General features: G+C 45.7%; 1 protein-coding gene across 3 annotated transcripts; it reads left to right on the top strand.

The window, feature by feature from the left end:
- Positions 1-2,874: 2,874 nt before the first annotated feature.
- Bmp2 (bone morphogenetic protein 2) lies at positions 2,875-13,233 on the top strand. 3 transcript variants are annotated; one of them, XM_085833893.1, is made up of 3 exons: positions 2,875-3,151; positions 4,265-4,562; positions 11,225-13,233. In XM_085833893.1, the coding sequence occupies exons 2-3, from the start codon at positions 4,394-4,396 to the stop codon at positions 12,064-12,066; spliced, it is 1,011 nt and encodes a 336-aa protein (XP_085690019.1). In that variant the 5' UTR covers positions 2,875-3,151; positions 4,265-4,393; the 3' UTR covers positions 12,067-13,233. The 3 variants fall into 3 exon arrangements, with proteins under 3 accessions (XP_085690019.1, XP_021011367.1, XP_085690017.1); XM_021155708.3 differs by having other exon boundaries at positions 4,213-4,562; XM_085833891.1 differs by lacking the exon at positions 2,875-3,151 and having other exon boundaries at positions 3,247-4,562.
- The last annotated feature ends 960 nt before the right edge of the window (positions 13,234-14,193 follow it).

The raw sequence follows: 14,193 nt of genomic DNA, 5'->3' as shown, positions 1-14,193 counted from the left end.
GATTTCTATTGCATGAAAAATGGACTGAACATGACCATCTACACTGTACTCCAAAGAACAGAGAATTCATTTAAACTGGATCCACTTCTGGGTCCCATGCGTTTACACTCATTTCCACCACAAGAGGGCAGCCATCTCTAAAAAACAACAGTCCAGTGCTCTTCAGAGAAATTGGGCCAAACTTAAGGCAAGTTCCTGGGAAAGGCTTTTTAGCAGCACCTCTCTGGGCTACAAAAAAAGAAGCCAGCAGGCACCACCAAGGTGGAGTAACTGTCCAGAGGCATCCGTTTTACCTCAGACACTTGATTACTAAGGATATCCTAAACGGCCAAACTCTCTCTTCTGGTGTTCCAGCAGAGGCCCAAAGCTGCAAGGCATTGTTGATGTCATCACCAAAGGTTTCATTTTCATCTTTTCTTGGGGTTGGTCCAACAGCTGTCAGCTTTCTCTTCCTCATTAAAGACAACTTTCTCATTTAAATCTCATACAGGTTCGGAGTTTCTTGCTTTGCTCCTTCCGCCTCCGCGATGACAGAAGCAATGGTTAACTTCTCAATTAAACTTGATAGGGAAGGAAATGGCTTCAGAGGCGATCAGCCCTTTTGACTTACACGTCTGAGTGGAGTGTTTTATTGCCGCCTTGTTTGGTGTCTCATGATTCAGAGTGACAACTTCTGCAACACGTTTTAAAGAGGAATACAGTAGCTGATCGCAAATTGCTGGATCTATCCCTTCCTCTCCTTTAATTTCCCTTGTAGACAGCCTTCCTTCAAAAATACCTTATTTGACCTCTACAGCTCTAGAAACAGCCAGGGCCTAATTTCCCTCTGTGGGTTGCTAATCCGATTTAGGTGAACGAACCTAGAGTTATTTTAGCTCCCGGACTGAAAAGCTAGCACACGTGGGTAAGAAATCATTAAAGCCCCTGCTTCTGGTCTTCCTCGGTCTTTGCTTTGCAAACTGCAAAGATCTGGTTCACAACGTAAAGTTATTCACTCTGGTCTTCTACAGGAATGCTCAGCCAATAGTTTTGGGGGTCCTGTGGGTAGCCAGTGGTGGTACTATGAAGGCTCCTGAATGTAGGGAGAAGTGGAAAGAGTTCAAAAAAGAATCCTGGCTCAGCAGCTTTGGGGACATTTCCAGCTGAGGAAGAAAATTGGCTTGGCCACAGCCAGAGCCTTGCTTCTGGAGACCCAGTGGAGAGAGAGGGCCAGGCAGAAAATTCAAAGGTCTCAAACCGGAATTGTCTTGTTACCTGACTCTGGAGTGTGGAAGGGAAGATAAATATCACAAGTATCGAAGTGATCGCTTCTATAAAGAGAATTTCTATTAACTCTCATTGTCCCCTCACATGGACACACACACATACATCACTGGAAGGGACGTCCACTTTACAAGTGTGTATCTATGTTCAGAAACCTGTACCCGTATTTTTATAATTTACATAAATAAATACATATAAAATATATGCGTCTTTTTATTAGATTCACTTATTTGAATATATGCGTATGGGTGCATATAAATGTATGAATATTTATAAAATGTAATAATGCACTCAGATGTGTATCGGCTATTTCTCGACATTTTCTTCTCACCATTCAAAACAGAAGCGTTTGCTCACATTTTTGCCAAAATGTCTAATAACTCGTAAGTTCTGTTCTTCTTTTTAATGTGCTCTTACCTAAAAACTTAAAACTCAAGTTGAATATTGGCCCAATGGGGGAACTCAGAGGCCAGCGGACCCTGGATTTGCCCTAGACTCGGGCAGCTGTGGGCGCGGATCCAGGTCCCGGGGGTCGGCTTCACACTCATCCGGGACGCGACCCCTTAGCGGCCGCGCGCTCGCTCCGCCCCGCTCCACCGCGGCCGCCCCGCAGGGCGCGCCGTCCACACCCCTGCGCGCCGCTCCCGCCCGCCCGGGGATCCCCGGCGCGCTGCGCCTCCGAGGGGGAGGTGTTCGGCCACGGCCGGGAGGGAGCCGGCAGGCGGCGTCTCCTTTAAAAGCCGCGAGCGCCGCGCCACGGCGCCTCCGTCGTCGCCGCCGGAGTCCTCGCCCTGCCGCGCAGAGCCCTGCTCGCGCTGCGCCTGCCGCCGCTGCGCTTCCCACAGCCCGCCCGGGATTGGCAGCCCGGGACGTAGCCTCCCCAGCCGACACCAGACACCGGACGCCCTCCCGGCGAAAGACGCGAGGGTCACCCGCGGTTTCGAGGGACTGGCACGACACGGGTTGGAACTCCGGACTGTGCGCGCCTGGCGCTGTGGCCTCGGCTGTCCGGGAGAAGCTAGAGTCGCGGACCGACGCTAAGAACCGGGAGTCCGGAGCACAGTCTTACCCTCAATGCGGGGCCACTCCGACCCAGGAGTGAGCGTCCAAGGCGAGCGGGCGGAAGAGTGAGTGGACCCCAGGCTGCCACAAAAGACACTTGGCCCGAGGGCTCGGAGCGCGAGGTCACCCGGTTTGGCAACCCGGGACGCGCGGCTGGACTGTCTTGAGAATGAGCCCCAGGACGCCGGGGCGCCGCAGCCGTGCGGGCTCTGCTGGCGAGCGCTGATGGGGGTGCGCCAGAGTCAGGCTGAGGGATGCAGAGTGGCGGCCCGCCCGCCACCCAGATCATCGCTGCGCCCTTGCCCGGACACGGCATCGCCCACGATGGCTGCCCCGAGCCGTGGGTCGCGGCCCAGCTAACGCAGAACGTCCGTCCCTCGCCCGGCGAGTCCCGGAGCCAGCCCTGCGCCCCGCCAGCGCTGGTCCCTGAGGCCGACGACAGCAGCAGCCTTGCCTCAGCCTTCCCTTCCCGTCCCGGCCCCGCACTCCTCCCCCTGCTCGAGGCTGTGTGTCAGCACTTGGCTGGAGACTTCTTGAACTTGCCGGGAGAGTGACTTGGGCTCCCCACTTCGCGCCGGTGTTCTCGCCCGGCGGATCCAGTCTGCCGCCTCCAGCCCGATCGACTCTCTGTTCCTCAGCCCGCTGGGCCCACCCCAAGACACAGTTCCCTACAGGGAGAACACCCGGAGAAGGAGGAGGAGGCGAAGAAAAGCAACAGAAGCCTAGTTGCTGCTCCAGGTCCCTCGGACAGAGCTTTTTCCATGTGGAGACTCTCTCAATGGACGTGCCCCCTAGTGCTTCTTAGACGGACTGCGGTCTCCTAAAGGTAGAGGACACGGGCCGGGGACCGGGGCTGGCTGGCGGGTGACACCGCTTCCCGCCTGGCGGCGCAGGGCGCCTGGGAGGACTGGTGGAGTGGAGTGGACGTAAACATACCCTCGCCCGGTGCACGTGCAGCGGATCCCTAGAGGGGTTAGGCATTCCAAACTCCAGACCCCTCTGCCTTGCCCACTGGCCTGCGACCTTCCTCCAGCCGGTTCCTCCTCCCCAAGTTTTCGATACATTATAAGGGCTGTTTTGGGCTTTCAAAAAATGCAGAAATCCATTTAGAGAGTATGGCCATTGGATTTTACTAGTTCATTGCTGACCAGTAAGTACTCCAAGCCTTAGAGATCCTTGGCTATTCTTATGAACTAGGTCCCATTTAGGAATATACTAAAAGTTGGAGTTCTCCATGTGTGTTTACTGACTATGCGAATGTGTCATAGCTTACACGTGCATTCATAAACACTATCTATTTAGATAATTGCAGGAAGGTGCATGGATTTCTTGACTGCACAGGAGTCTGGGGAAGGGGGACAGGGTTGCCTGTGGGTCAACCTTGAATAGTTAGGGGCGTAGGCCACAACTTGCAAGTGGCGTCATTAGTAGTAATCTTGAGTTTAGCGCTTACTGAATCTACAAGTTTGATATGCTCGACTACCAGGAAGTTGTATACAGCGCCTCTAAGGAAGTCACTTGTGCATTTGTGTCTGTTAATGTGCAAATGAGCGCTGCACTGTATAGGTTTGTCAGGGATGCAGTGTCTGACCAACCTATGGCTTCCCAGCTTCCTGACACCCGCATTCCCTGCTAGTGTCACAAGAAAAGGAGACAGACGGTCAATGCATTTTTTTATTGGGAGTTAAGACCAAGCCCCAAGTAAGAAGTCCGGCTGGGACTTGGGGGTCCTCCATCCTCTTGATCATCCAGGCTGTAGCCCGCTAATATGAGATACCAGGAGGGCATCCTGGAGAAGGCCAGGGAGCCCTTTGGGAGCCGAGGCCGCGGGGGCGGGCGGAGGACTGGGCGGGGAACGTGGGTGACTCACGTCGGCCCTGTCCGCAGGTCGACCATGGTGGCCGGGACCCGCTGTCTTCTAGTGTTGCTGCTTCCCCAGGTCCTCCTGGGCGGCGCGGCCGGCCTCATTCCAGAGCTGGGCCGCAAGAAGTTTGCCGCCGCATCCGGCCGACCCTTGTCCCGGCCTTCGGACGACGTCCTCAGCGAGTTTGAGTTGAGGCTGCTCAGCATGTTTGGCCTGAAGCAGAGACCCACCCCCAGCAAGGACGTCGTGGTGCCCCCCTATATGCTAGACTTGTACCGCAGGCACTCGGGCCAGCCAGGAGCGCCCGCCCCAGACCACCGGCTGGAGAGGGCAGCCAGCCGCGCCAACACCGTGCGCAGCTTCCATCACGAAGGTGAGCGGGCAGCGGGTGGCTGGGCGGGGACGGCGGGCGGGCGGAGACTCGGCGGGCAGCCCGGGCCTCCACTAGCACAGTAGATGGCCTTTCGGCTTCTGTACCGTCCCCTCTGTGGCCCCAGCCAGGGATTCCCCACTGGTGAGTCCTCACCCTTTCCTGGCAAGTAGCCAAAAGACAGGCTCCTCCCCCTAAAACTGGAGGGAAATCGAGTGATGGGGAAGAGAGTGAGAGACTAACTAGCCCCTAGTCAGCTCAGCATGTGAGATTTCCACAGAAGGCAGAGAGTTGAGGCTCCTTAAATCTTCTTGGAAGCTCAGATCTGTGACTTGCGTTCACGCTGTAGTTTTAAGCTAGGCAGAGCCAAGGGCAGAATGTTCAGAGATAGTATTAACAAATCAAACCCAGGGCCCCAAAGCATTCAAATTTACTGTTCATCTGGGCCTAGTTTGAAAGATTTTTGAATCCCTATCTAATCCCCGTGGGAGATCAATTCCACAATTCGTCATATTGTTTCCACAATGACCTTCGATTCTTTGCTTAAATCTTAAGTCTCCAAGTGGAGACAGCGCAAGCCTTCAGATAAAAGCTTTTTCTCCCACTGCCTGCTACCTTCCTAGGCAAGGCAATGGGTTTTTAAACAAATATATGAATATGATTTCCCAAGGTAGAATAATGTTGTTTATTTCACCTGAAATTTCCTGGATTAGAAAGGCTGTAGAGGCCTATTGAAGACTCTTGCACCGATGTTCTGAAAGCAGTTAGTAAAAAATCATGCCCTAGCTCAATTCTGTGTGTGCCACTTTAAAAGTGCTTTTGACTTAATGCATTCTCCATAGAACATCAGTTCCTTCAAGTTCTAGAAGAATTCAGAGTTGTCTGTCAGTGAGCTGCAATTTATAGAACGGTGGGGAGCTGGGAGAGAAGCTTCCTTTTAAAAGTTTTGCTTTGCTTTGCTGAGAGGATAAATTTTAAGTAGAAATCTAGGCTCTGAAATGATAGCCCAACCCCCATCTCCAGTAAGGGATGACTCAAACCTTGAGAAGTCTGGGTGATAATAGGAAAAAGTCCTACAGGCAGGTCACAGAGCAAGAGATGGATCAGTCTTGAGGCAGCCAATGATTATGAAGGGCACTGGAAATCCATTTCTTTCAAACTGGCATCTAGGGCTTTCTTGGAGCAAAGCTTAGACCACATTCTGCTCCTCAAGGTCTGCCTACTGAGAGCAGGGAGATTCTGGGGCGTTCACCCCCACCTCCCACCCCCAGGTGATTCTGGGCTTAGCTAATCTCTCCTGTTAATATTCATTGGAAAGTTTTTTAGATCAAAACAAACAAACAAACAAACAAACCCACTAGCCAGCACAGCTGTTTTTCCCACTGCCTCTGGAGATAGAGCAAGGAAACCACATATTCATGTATTTCTTTATTAGTCTTTTCTAACGTGAAAATCATTCTTGGCCTATAAAAAATGAAGGAGGTATTTTATCTTAACTGAGCTAAAAGAATCGCTTAAGTCAATGGAAACTCAAAAATTCAATTGAATGAAAGGTTTGTCAATAAAAATCTACATTTTTCTTACTCTTCCTTTGGAAGTAGCTTGATAAAAACACAGACAAAGCAAGGTCTGTGTGTCTTATTTTAAAACTTAGTGAGCTTCAGTTCATAAGCAAAAAATGTAGTTTAAAAGTGATTTTTCTGTTGTAAAACTGTATAGAAGTTATTGACTTGTTTAAAATAAACTTGCACTAACTTTATATCTTGGTGCAATTAGATGTAATTTTTACTGTAAATTTCAGGAAAACCATTTCTTTTTGGTCATGATCAGGTACACATGGCATTTGGGAAGACTCTTCGCATTGTTGAGTAACCTAGAGTTTGTTTGTTTTTTAAGCATTCTTGTGCCACTAGAAAAACCTTAATAAGCCATGTGTTACTTGGTAGACTTCTTTGTAAGTTCTAGAAGGTGGCTTAATGGCACGATGAAACAAAATATACCATAGTAGTCTTCCAACCAGTGGCAGAGTCTTCCAGACAAAATCTCCTGTTGAACATTAAGACCATAGATTTTTATCCAGGAGAGCCCAGGCTTTGCTGAATCACCACCCTCCAACCCCACTCCAAGGTCACTGAAGGCCTTCCCCAACTGGCTGCCATTGAGAAACTGTTTGAAATTGATTGACTCCATTGGCCCTACAGAGACGTCTCCTTTACTGGCAGATCATATACTGAAGGTTCCCAAGCTTGCTCTTCTGACTATGGAGAGCACAGTCTTTCTTTTTCTTTGTGGAATAAACAAACTATGTGGCCCTGTGACTAAAGTTTTCAAAGTGGGAGAGATCCTGTTAGCAGAAGTGCAACTGCCCAGAAACTAGCCACAGGCTAGGATATTTCAAAGTACAACTCTAAAGTATGGTCCATCCTAAATTCCAGCATGGGGTTGAATACAGGCATCCAGGAATACTTCTATCTACCTCTGGCTGTTGCAGTGTGATTACAAAGACCCTGGGGAAAAACCAGTTGCTTAGTTTACAGATGTTCCTTGCCACAGATGTTCTCAGTATCTCTTGTTTGTCAGAGGATACTTTCAATCCCTCTTGACATCTCCAATCTGCTTTTGTCCTCTCGACATGTGCCTTGTGGCAATTCACTTGGCTTTTAGAGAATTCCTTCCTGGAGCTGCAGGTCCCCTTGTAAGACCTGTGTTCAGGAGAACAGGGACCTTGGCAGGTTAGTGGCAACTACCAGACCCTGCTTTCCTTCCCTGCCACTTCCTTTGTTGCCTTAAAAATTAAACCTTAATTCTCTGTATTTAAACCTTTTCTTCTTCCTCTTTGGCATGTCATTTACTTTATCCTGTAGAAAATCACAGTGTGGCCCAAAGCCCCTTGAATCTTGTTGCAGCGGTGAGATGTAGCGGCTGATCTGGAATAGCCTTAGGCTTGTTGTTGTTTTGATGGAGGAAGGCTTTCTGTCCAAAAAGTGTTGCAAAATCCTCCAAGCTTAATGATAACTTTTGAAATGAAACTCACCCTACTTTAGGGCAAACAAGTAGCCACAGAGAGCAGGATCTAAACAAGGTCTGGTGTCCCATTTGGCTGTGTCCCTTCAATTTTCTGTTCATTTAGCTCTGTCTGCATCTAAAGGGTGCTGGGCATTATGTTTTGATATTCAGGGCAAAACTCAATCTTCAGTTACCATGGTATCAGGTACCAATTCCTAGTGATTTGTACTATGGCTACATTGAATACACTAGCAAGATTTTGCTGAAAGGACCCAAATATAGCTGTCTCTTGTGAGACGATGCCGGGGCCTAGCAAACACAGGAGTGGATGTTCACAGTCAGCTATTGGATGTATCACAGGGCTCCCAATGGAGAAGCTAGAGAAAGTACCCAAGGAGCTAAAGGGATCTGCAACCCTATTGTTGGAACAACATGATGTACTAACCAGAACCCCGGAGCTCTTGTCTCTAGCTGCATATGTATCGAAAGATGACCTAGTCGGCCATCAATGGAAAGAGAGGCCCATTGGACTTGCAAACTTTATATGCCCCAATATAGGGGAATGCCAGGGCCAAAAGAATGGGAATGGGTGGGTAGGGAAGTGGGGGGCGCTATGGGGGACTTTTGGGATAGCATTGGAAATGTAATTGAGGAAAATATGTAATAAAAATATTAAAAATTAAAAAAAAAGATAATATCTTTCAATGGCTAGAACTTGGGCATTGCAGTACACTCAGGTTAACAGTTCTGTGACTTAAGAGAAGTCACATAACCTCTCTGAATTCTCCACTGTTTCATTCACAAAATGGAGAAAATCATGGCTCTTTCTTAATGTGCTTCTTGTAAGAGAATTCATAGAAAGGTGATGATACCAGATTTGGCAGGAAGAAAGAAAGAAAGAAAGAAAGAAAGAAAGAAAGAAAGAAAGAAAGAAAGAAAGAAAGAAAGAAAGAAAGAGGAAGGGAAAAGGAAAAAGAAAAGAAAGGAAGGAAGAAAAGGAAGGAAGGAAGGAAGGAAGGAAGGAAGGAAGGAAGGAAGGAAGGAAGGAAGGAAGGAAGGAAAAGAAAGAGAAGAAAGCATCCAGCATAGGAACTAATGTTTCCTGGTGTCTTTTTATATCATATCCTTGTTCTAGGAAGTGGCCCTAGCCATATCTTTTGGGTTATTTTGAGGTAGAGGAATAATCAACATAGTGTAGAACATTAAATCTGGGCTTTGTTTCTAGCCGAGGCTAGAATGGCATGGCTGTCCCACTTGCTCCCCTTTCAGGCAGTATGGCAGCCACCATTCTCTCTGTCTGGTAAGATCTAGGAGGCTGATACTCAGGTTGGAGACAGGTCAGAATCCTGAAATCACTTAGCAAGTTCAGCTGATCCAACAAGGGATATTTACAGAGAATTAACAGCTATTCCAACTTCGAAAAAGTGTACATTACCTACTCTGTATTTTCAGAACCCCAGGTTTGCTGTGATAATTTGTAGAAGTCTTTTCCTATAATCTTCTTTATTTAAAAGATATTTTCAATTTCCCACCCTCAAGAAGAGGTTGAAACTTGTCCCTTGAAGTAGAAAAGGTGTTGTGTGTCCTGACCCTGGGCAGTTGGCTTCCTTGTTGAGGTCTTCTGTAAATTCTTAAGTTCTTTGTATAATTTCAGTGACTAGTCATGTTTGATACCTTGGTGTAAAGGATGGGATAAGATCTTTCAAGGCTTAGGTTGATGGAGACGCTGCTGAAAGACTAGAGATTGGTCTTTCCTTTGCCATTTGTCTTGGGGAGTAATATTGTTCTCTGTGAAGGCCCACTTATTCTGTCTTGAAAATTCTTCTTATCTCCAGAGCGATAGGCCACAGGGAGTACTGTTTCTATGTTTGCAGTTGAAAGATGACAATTTCATATGGTCCAAACTTGGCTTTATTTCTTGGTGAGATATTATTCTGTTACTTCAATGACCTGTCTCCATTATTTGTCTTGGGGCTCACCTCTTCCCTTTTGCCCTCTTGTCTTGCATGTGTCTATGTGTATGTGTGTGTGCTTATCATTGTCATTTTTCCTTTTTTTTTTTTTTTTTTTTGATTGTGGATTGGGATTCTGGGATTTTGTTGCCATTTGATTTTTTTTTTTTTTGAGCCCTGTTGTTGACTGATGTAGCAATTTGTGGAAGGCCCTGGGTAATCAGCCTTTATACTCTGTCTGTACAGGAAATAAAGTGCATGTCACCATGCCAAAATCAGGAGATGCTGCTGTGATTTGCTGTGATTAGGGTCCACGGGATGTTGCTACTGTTTTTATTTTCTATCGATGAATTGCCTTAGGCAGAAACATTAAGGGACACCAGAATGGTGATGAAAGGCTTTTTATAAAAGAAGCTAAATACAGTCCTTCATACTTTCTAGGAATGTCCCTGCCCTAAAGTACCATTAACCGATAGTGGAGTTCAGAACATAAATGGCTCCCCAAAGGTATCACCAAGAACTTTTTGGCAAACAGATCTAAGAGGATTATGAAAGAATCGCAGCTTGGTCTGGTAATCTTCCTGTCCAAAGAGAAGAGCTTTAGAAGACCTCCCCACTTTGAGTCCCTGGCTGGCTTACCATAGCCTGAACCCTTATGTGTTGGCCAACATTGAGGCTTTTTCTATAAAAAGTCTCCTCCTTCATCAGTATACTCTCCAGTATGAGAAGCATCCTTTTAAACCTTGACTCTGTGTGGTCCAGAAACAACAGCATCCCTTGCTTAAGAGCTTAATGGAAATGCAGGACTGCAGGCCTCTTCCCAGACCAGCTGATGAGCAGGTCAAAGTCTAAGCACTGCTGTATCAACACAGAAGTTATTTTGAATGAGGATGAGATGGATACGAGAGAACAGGAAGTAGGAAGTGATTTCTTTATCGTGAATCGCTACAGCAACCTAGTGTCACCCCATACCTTTCTGAAGAACTAGATCCCTATGAATGCCTTTGTCTCTAGAGTTCTGAGCAAAATGGTAGGGTGTGCTTTGCAAAATGTCATCATTGATGTTGAATTTCAAAGTCTTTAATTAAGGGGCTGAAATCTGTATATTGAGATTTGTAAATCATCTAAATTGTAGAGTAATGTTTGCACAGGCTGCTTAAGGGATTGACATTAAAGCTCGTTTTCTTAGTTAAGAAATACAGTAATTTCCTCAACTCCTCAGTCATTAGCTCTCTACTAACTACAGTGCTGACTTTTTTCCCCTTAAAGTCTGTGAATTCCAAAGAAGTGTTTCAGTATTTCCTCCATTATTATAGCTACCTAGAAGCTATGTTCATATATTGGATTAAAAACATAGCAATTACAAAGTTAATGTGGCCATATAGAAAAGGGAAAAGAGGCTCCGCTTTCACTTTAATGTATGTGTGTGTGTATACAAATATATATACATGTTGTGTGTATGTATGTATGTATATATATATATATATATATGTATATATATATTGTGTTAAGCGGTAAACTCAGGGCCATGGACAGAGGGGCAGACATTGTATCTCTAGACCTGAGATTTTTACTTTCTGGTTGCAGATTTTTATGTAGTTTAACTTAAACCATGCACTGAAGTTTTAAATGCTGGTAAGGAATTAAGTTACCATTGGCTCTCTTACCAAATGCTTTCCCTTTTTCTCTCCACCTTGATCAAACTAGAAGCCGTGGAAGAACTTCCAGAGATGAGTGGGAAAACGGCCCGACGCTTCTTCTTCAATTTAAGTTCTGTCCCCACTGACGAGTTTCTCACATCTGCAGAACTCCAGATTTTCCGGGAACAGATACAGGAAGCTTTGGGAAACAGTAGTTTCCAGCACCGAATTAATATTTATGAAATTATAAAGCCTGCAGCAGCCAACTTGAAATTTCCTGTGACCAGACTATTGGACACCAGGTTAGTGAACCAGAACACGAGTCAGTGGGAGAGCTTCGACGTCACCCCAGCTGTGATGCGGTGGACCGCACAGGGACACACCAACCATGGCTTTGTGGTGGAAGTGGCCCATTTAGAGGAGAACCCAGGTGTCTCCAAGAGACATGTGAGGATCAGCAGGTCTTTACACCAAGATGAACACAGCTGGTCACAGATAAGGCCATTGCTAGTGACTTTTGGACATGATGGAAAAGGACATCCGCTCCACAAACGAGAAAAGCGTCAAGCCAAACACAAACAGCGGAAGCGCCTCAAGTCCAGCTGCAAGAGACACCCTTTGTATGTGGACTTCAGTGATGTGGGGTGGAATGACTGGATCGTGGCACCTCCGGGCTATCATGCCTTTTACTGTCATGGGGAGTGTCCTTTTCCCCTGGCTGACCACCTGAACTCCACTAACCATGCCATAGTGCAGACTCTGGTGAACTCTGTGAATTCCAAAATCCCTAAGGCATGCTGTGTCCCCACAGAGCTCAGCGCAATCTCCATGTTGTACCTAGATGAAAATGAAAAGGTTGTGCTAAAAAATTATCAGGACATGGTTGTGGAGGGTTGTGGGTGTCGTTAGCACAGCAAGAATAAATAAATAATAAATAAATATATATATTTTAGAAACAGAAAAAACCCTACTCCCCCTGCCCCCCCAAAAAACCAGCTGACACTTTAATATTTCCCAATGAAGACTTTATTTATGGAATGGAATGGAAAAAAACACAGCTATTTTGAAAATATATTTATATCTACGAAAAGAAGTTGGGAAAACAAATATTTTAATCAGAGAATTATTCCTTAAAGATTTAAAATGTATTTAGTTGTACATTTTATATGGGTTCAACTCCAGCACATGAAGTATAATGGTCAGAGTTATTTTGTATTTATTTACTATTATAACCACTCTTTAGGGAAAAAATAGTTAATTTGTATTTATATGTAATCAGAAGAAATATCGGGTTTGTATATAGTTTTCAAAAATCATTGTAGTTGTTTTTCAGTTGTGTGTATTTAAGATGCAAAGTCTACATGGAAGGTTACTGAGCAAAGTGCTTGCACATTTGCTGTCTGTTTTTTGCAGCACTACTGTTAAAGTTCACAAGTTCAAGTCCAAAAAAAAAAAAATGGATAATCCACTTTGCTGACTTTCAAGATTATTATATTATTCAATTCTCAGGAATGTTGCAGAGTGGTTGTCCAATCCGTGAGAACTTTCATTCTTATTAGGGGGAATATTTGGATAAGAACCAGACATTACTGATCTGATAGAAAAGCTCTCGCCACCCTCCCTGCAGCAAGAACAAAGCAGGACCAGTGGGAATAATTAGGAAAACTGTGACCATGTCAGGAAGTGATGATGGCATCTTGTTCTTTCTTAAACCTATAATCCCTTCCAGGGGGCTGATCTGGCCAAAGTACTAAATAAAATATAATATTTCTTCTTTATTAACATTGTAGTCATATATGTGTACAATTGATTATCTCGTGGGCCCTCAGAAAGAAGCAGACATTGACTTGTATTTTGTGTTTACCCTATCAGCAATCTCTTTATTCTCCAAAGCACCCAATTTTCTACATTTGCCTGACACGCAGCAAAATTGAGCATATGTTTCCTGCCTGCACCCTGTTCTCTGACCTGTCAGCTTGCTTTTCTTTCCAGGGATATGTGTTTGAACATATTTCTCCAAATGTTAAACCCATTTCAGATAATAAATATCAAAATTCTGGCATTTCATCCTATAAAACCTAACCCATGAGAGCAAATGGTTTGTTTGTGTTTGCAGTGTCTACCTGTGTTTGCATTTTCATTTCTTGGGTGAATGATGACAAGGTTGGGGGGTGAGGACATGACTTAAATGGTTGGAGAATTCTAAGCAAACCCCAATTGGACCAAAGGACTTACCAATGAGTTAGTAGTTTTCATAAGGGGCGGGGGGTGAGAGAAAACCAATGCCTAAATCAAAGCAAAGTTTGCAGAACCCAAGGTAAAGTTCCAGAGATGATATACAACAGAGGCCACAGTGCCAAAAAAAATTAAAGAATGTCTGATCAGTGTCTCAACACATCTAGCAATTGGCCAGATACCCGAACAGAGTGAAGTCAGATGAGGTTCTGAGGTTCTGGAGAGTGAGTCCTCTATGATGGCAGAGCTTTGGTGCTCAGGTTGGAAGCAAAACCTAGGGAGGGAGGTCTTTGTGGCTGTTTGCAGATTGGGGAATCCACAGTGCTAGTTCCTGGCAGGGTTTCAGGTCAGTTTCCAGAGTGTGTCTCCTGTAGTCCTCCATCATGGTTGAAGCCCAGGTCTCACCTCCTCTCCTGACCCGTGCCTTAGAACTGACTTGGAAAGCGATGTGCTTACGGCAAGACAGGCTGTCATAATTAAATTCTTCCCAAGGACCTCCGTGCAATGACCTCAAGCACACTTACCTTCAGAAACCTTGAGGTTCTGAAGATCTTGTTTTAAATGAATACCCTGGTTAGCTTTTGATGTGTTTGTTATCCCTTTAGTTGTTGCACAGGTAGAAACAATTGGACCCAACTATGGGTAGCCTTGTCCTCCTGGTCCTTCAGTCATTCTCTAATGTCTCTTGCTTGCCATGGGTACTGTAACAAACTACAATCTTAACATCTTATAAAATGAATGAACCACATATTTGCATCTCCAAGTCCTCCAGATGGGAGTGCGATCATTCCATAAGGATCC

The sequence above is a fragment of the Mus caroli genome, unplaced genomic scaffold, assembly GCF_978045245.1.
Source record: "Mus caroli unplaced genomic scaffold, Mus_caroli_1 scaffold_2, whole genome shotgun sequence".
NCBI lineage: Eukaryota > Metazoa > Chordata > Mammalia > Rodentia > Muridae > Mus > Mus caroli.
Note: the sequence above shows the minus strand (reverse complement) of the source record. Positions and strands in the feature narration are given on the sequence as shown.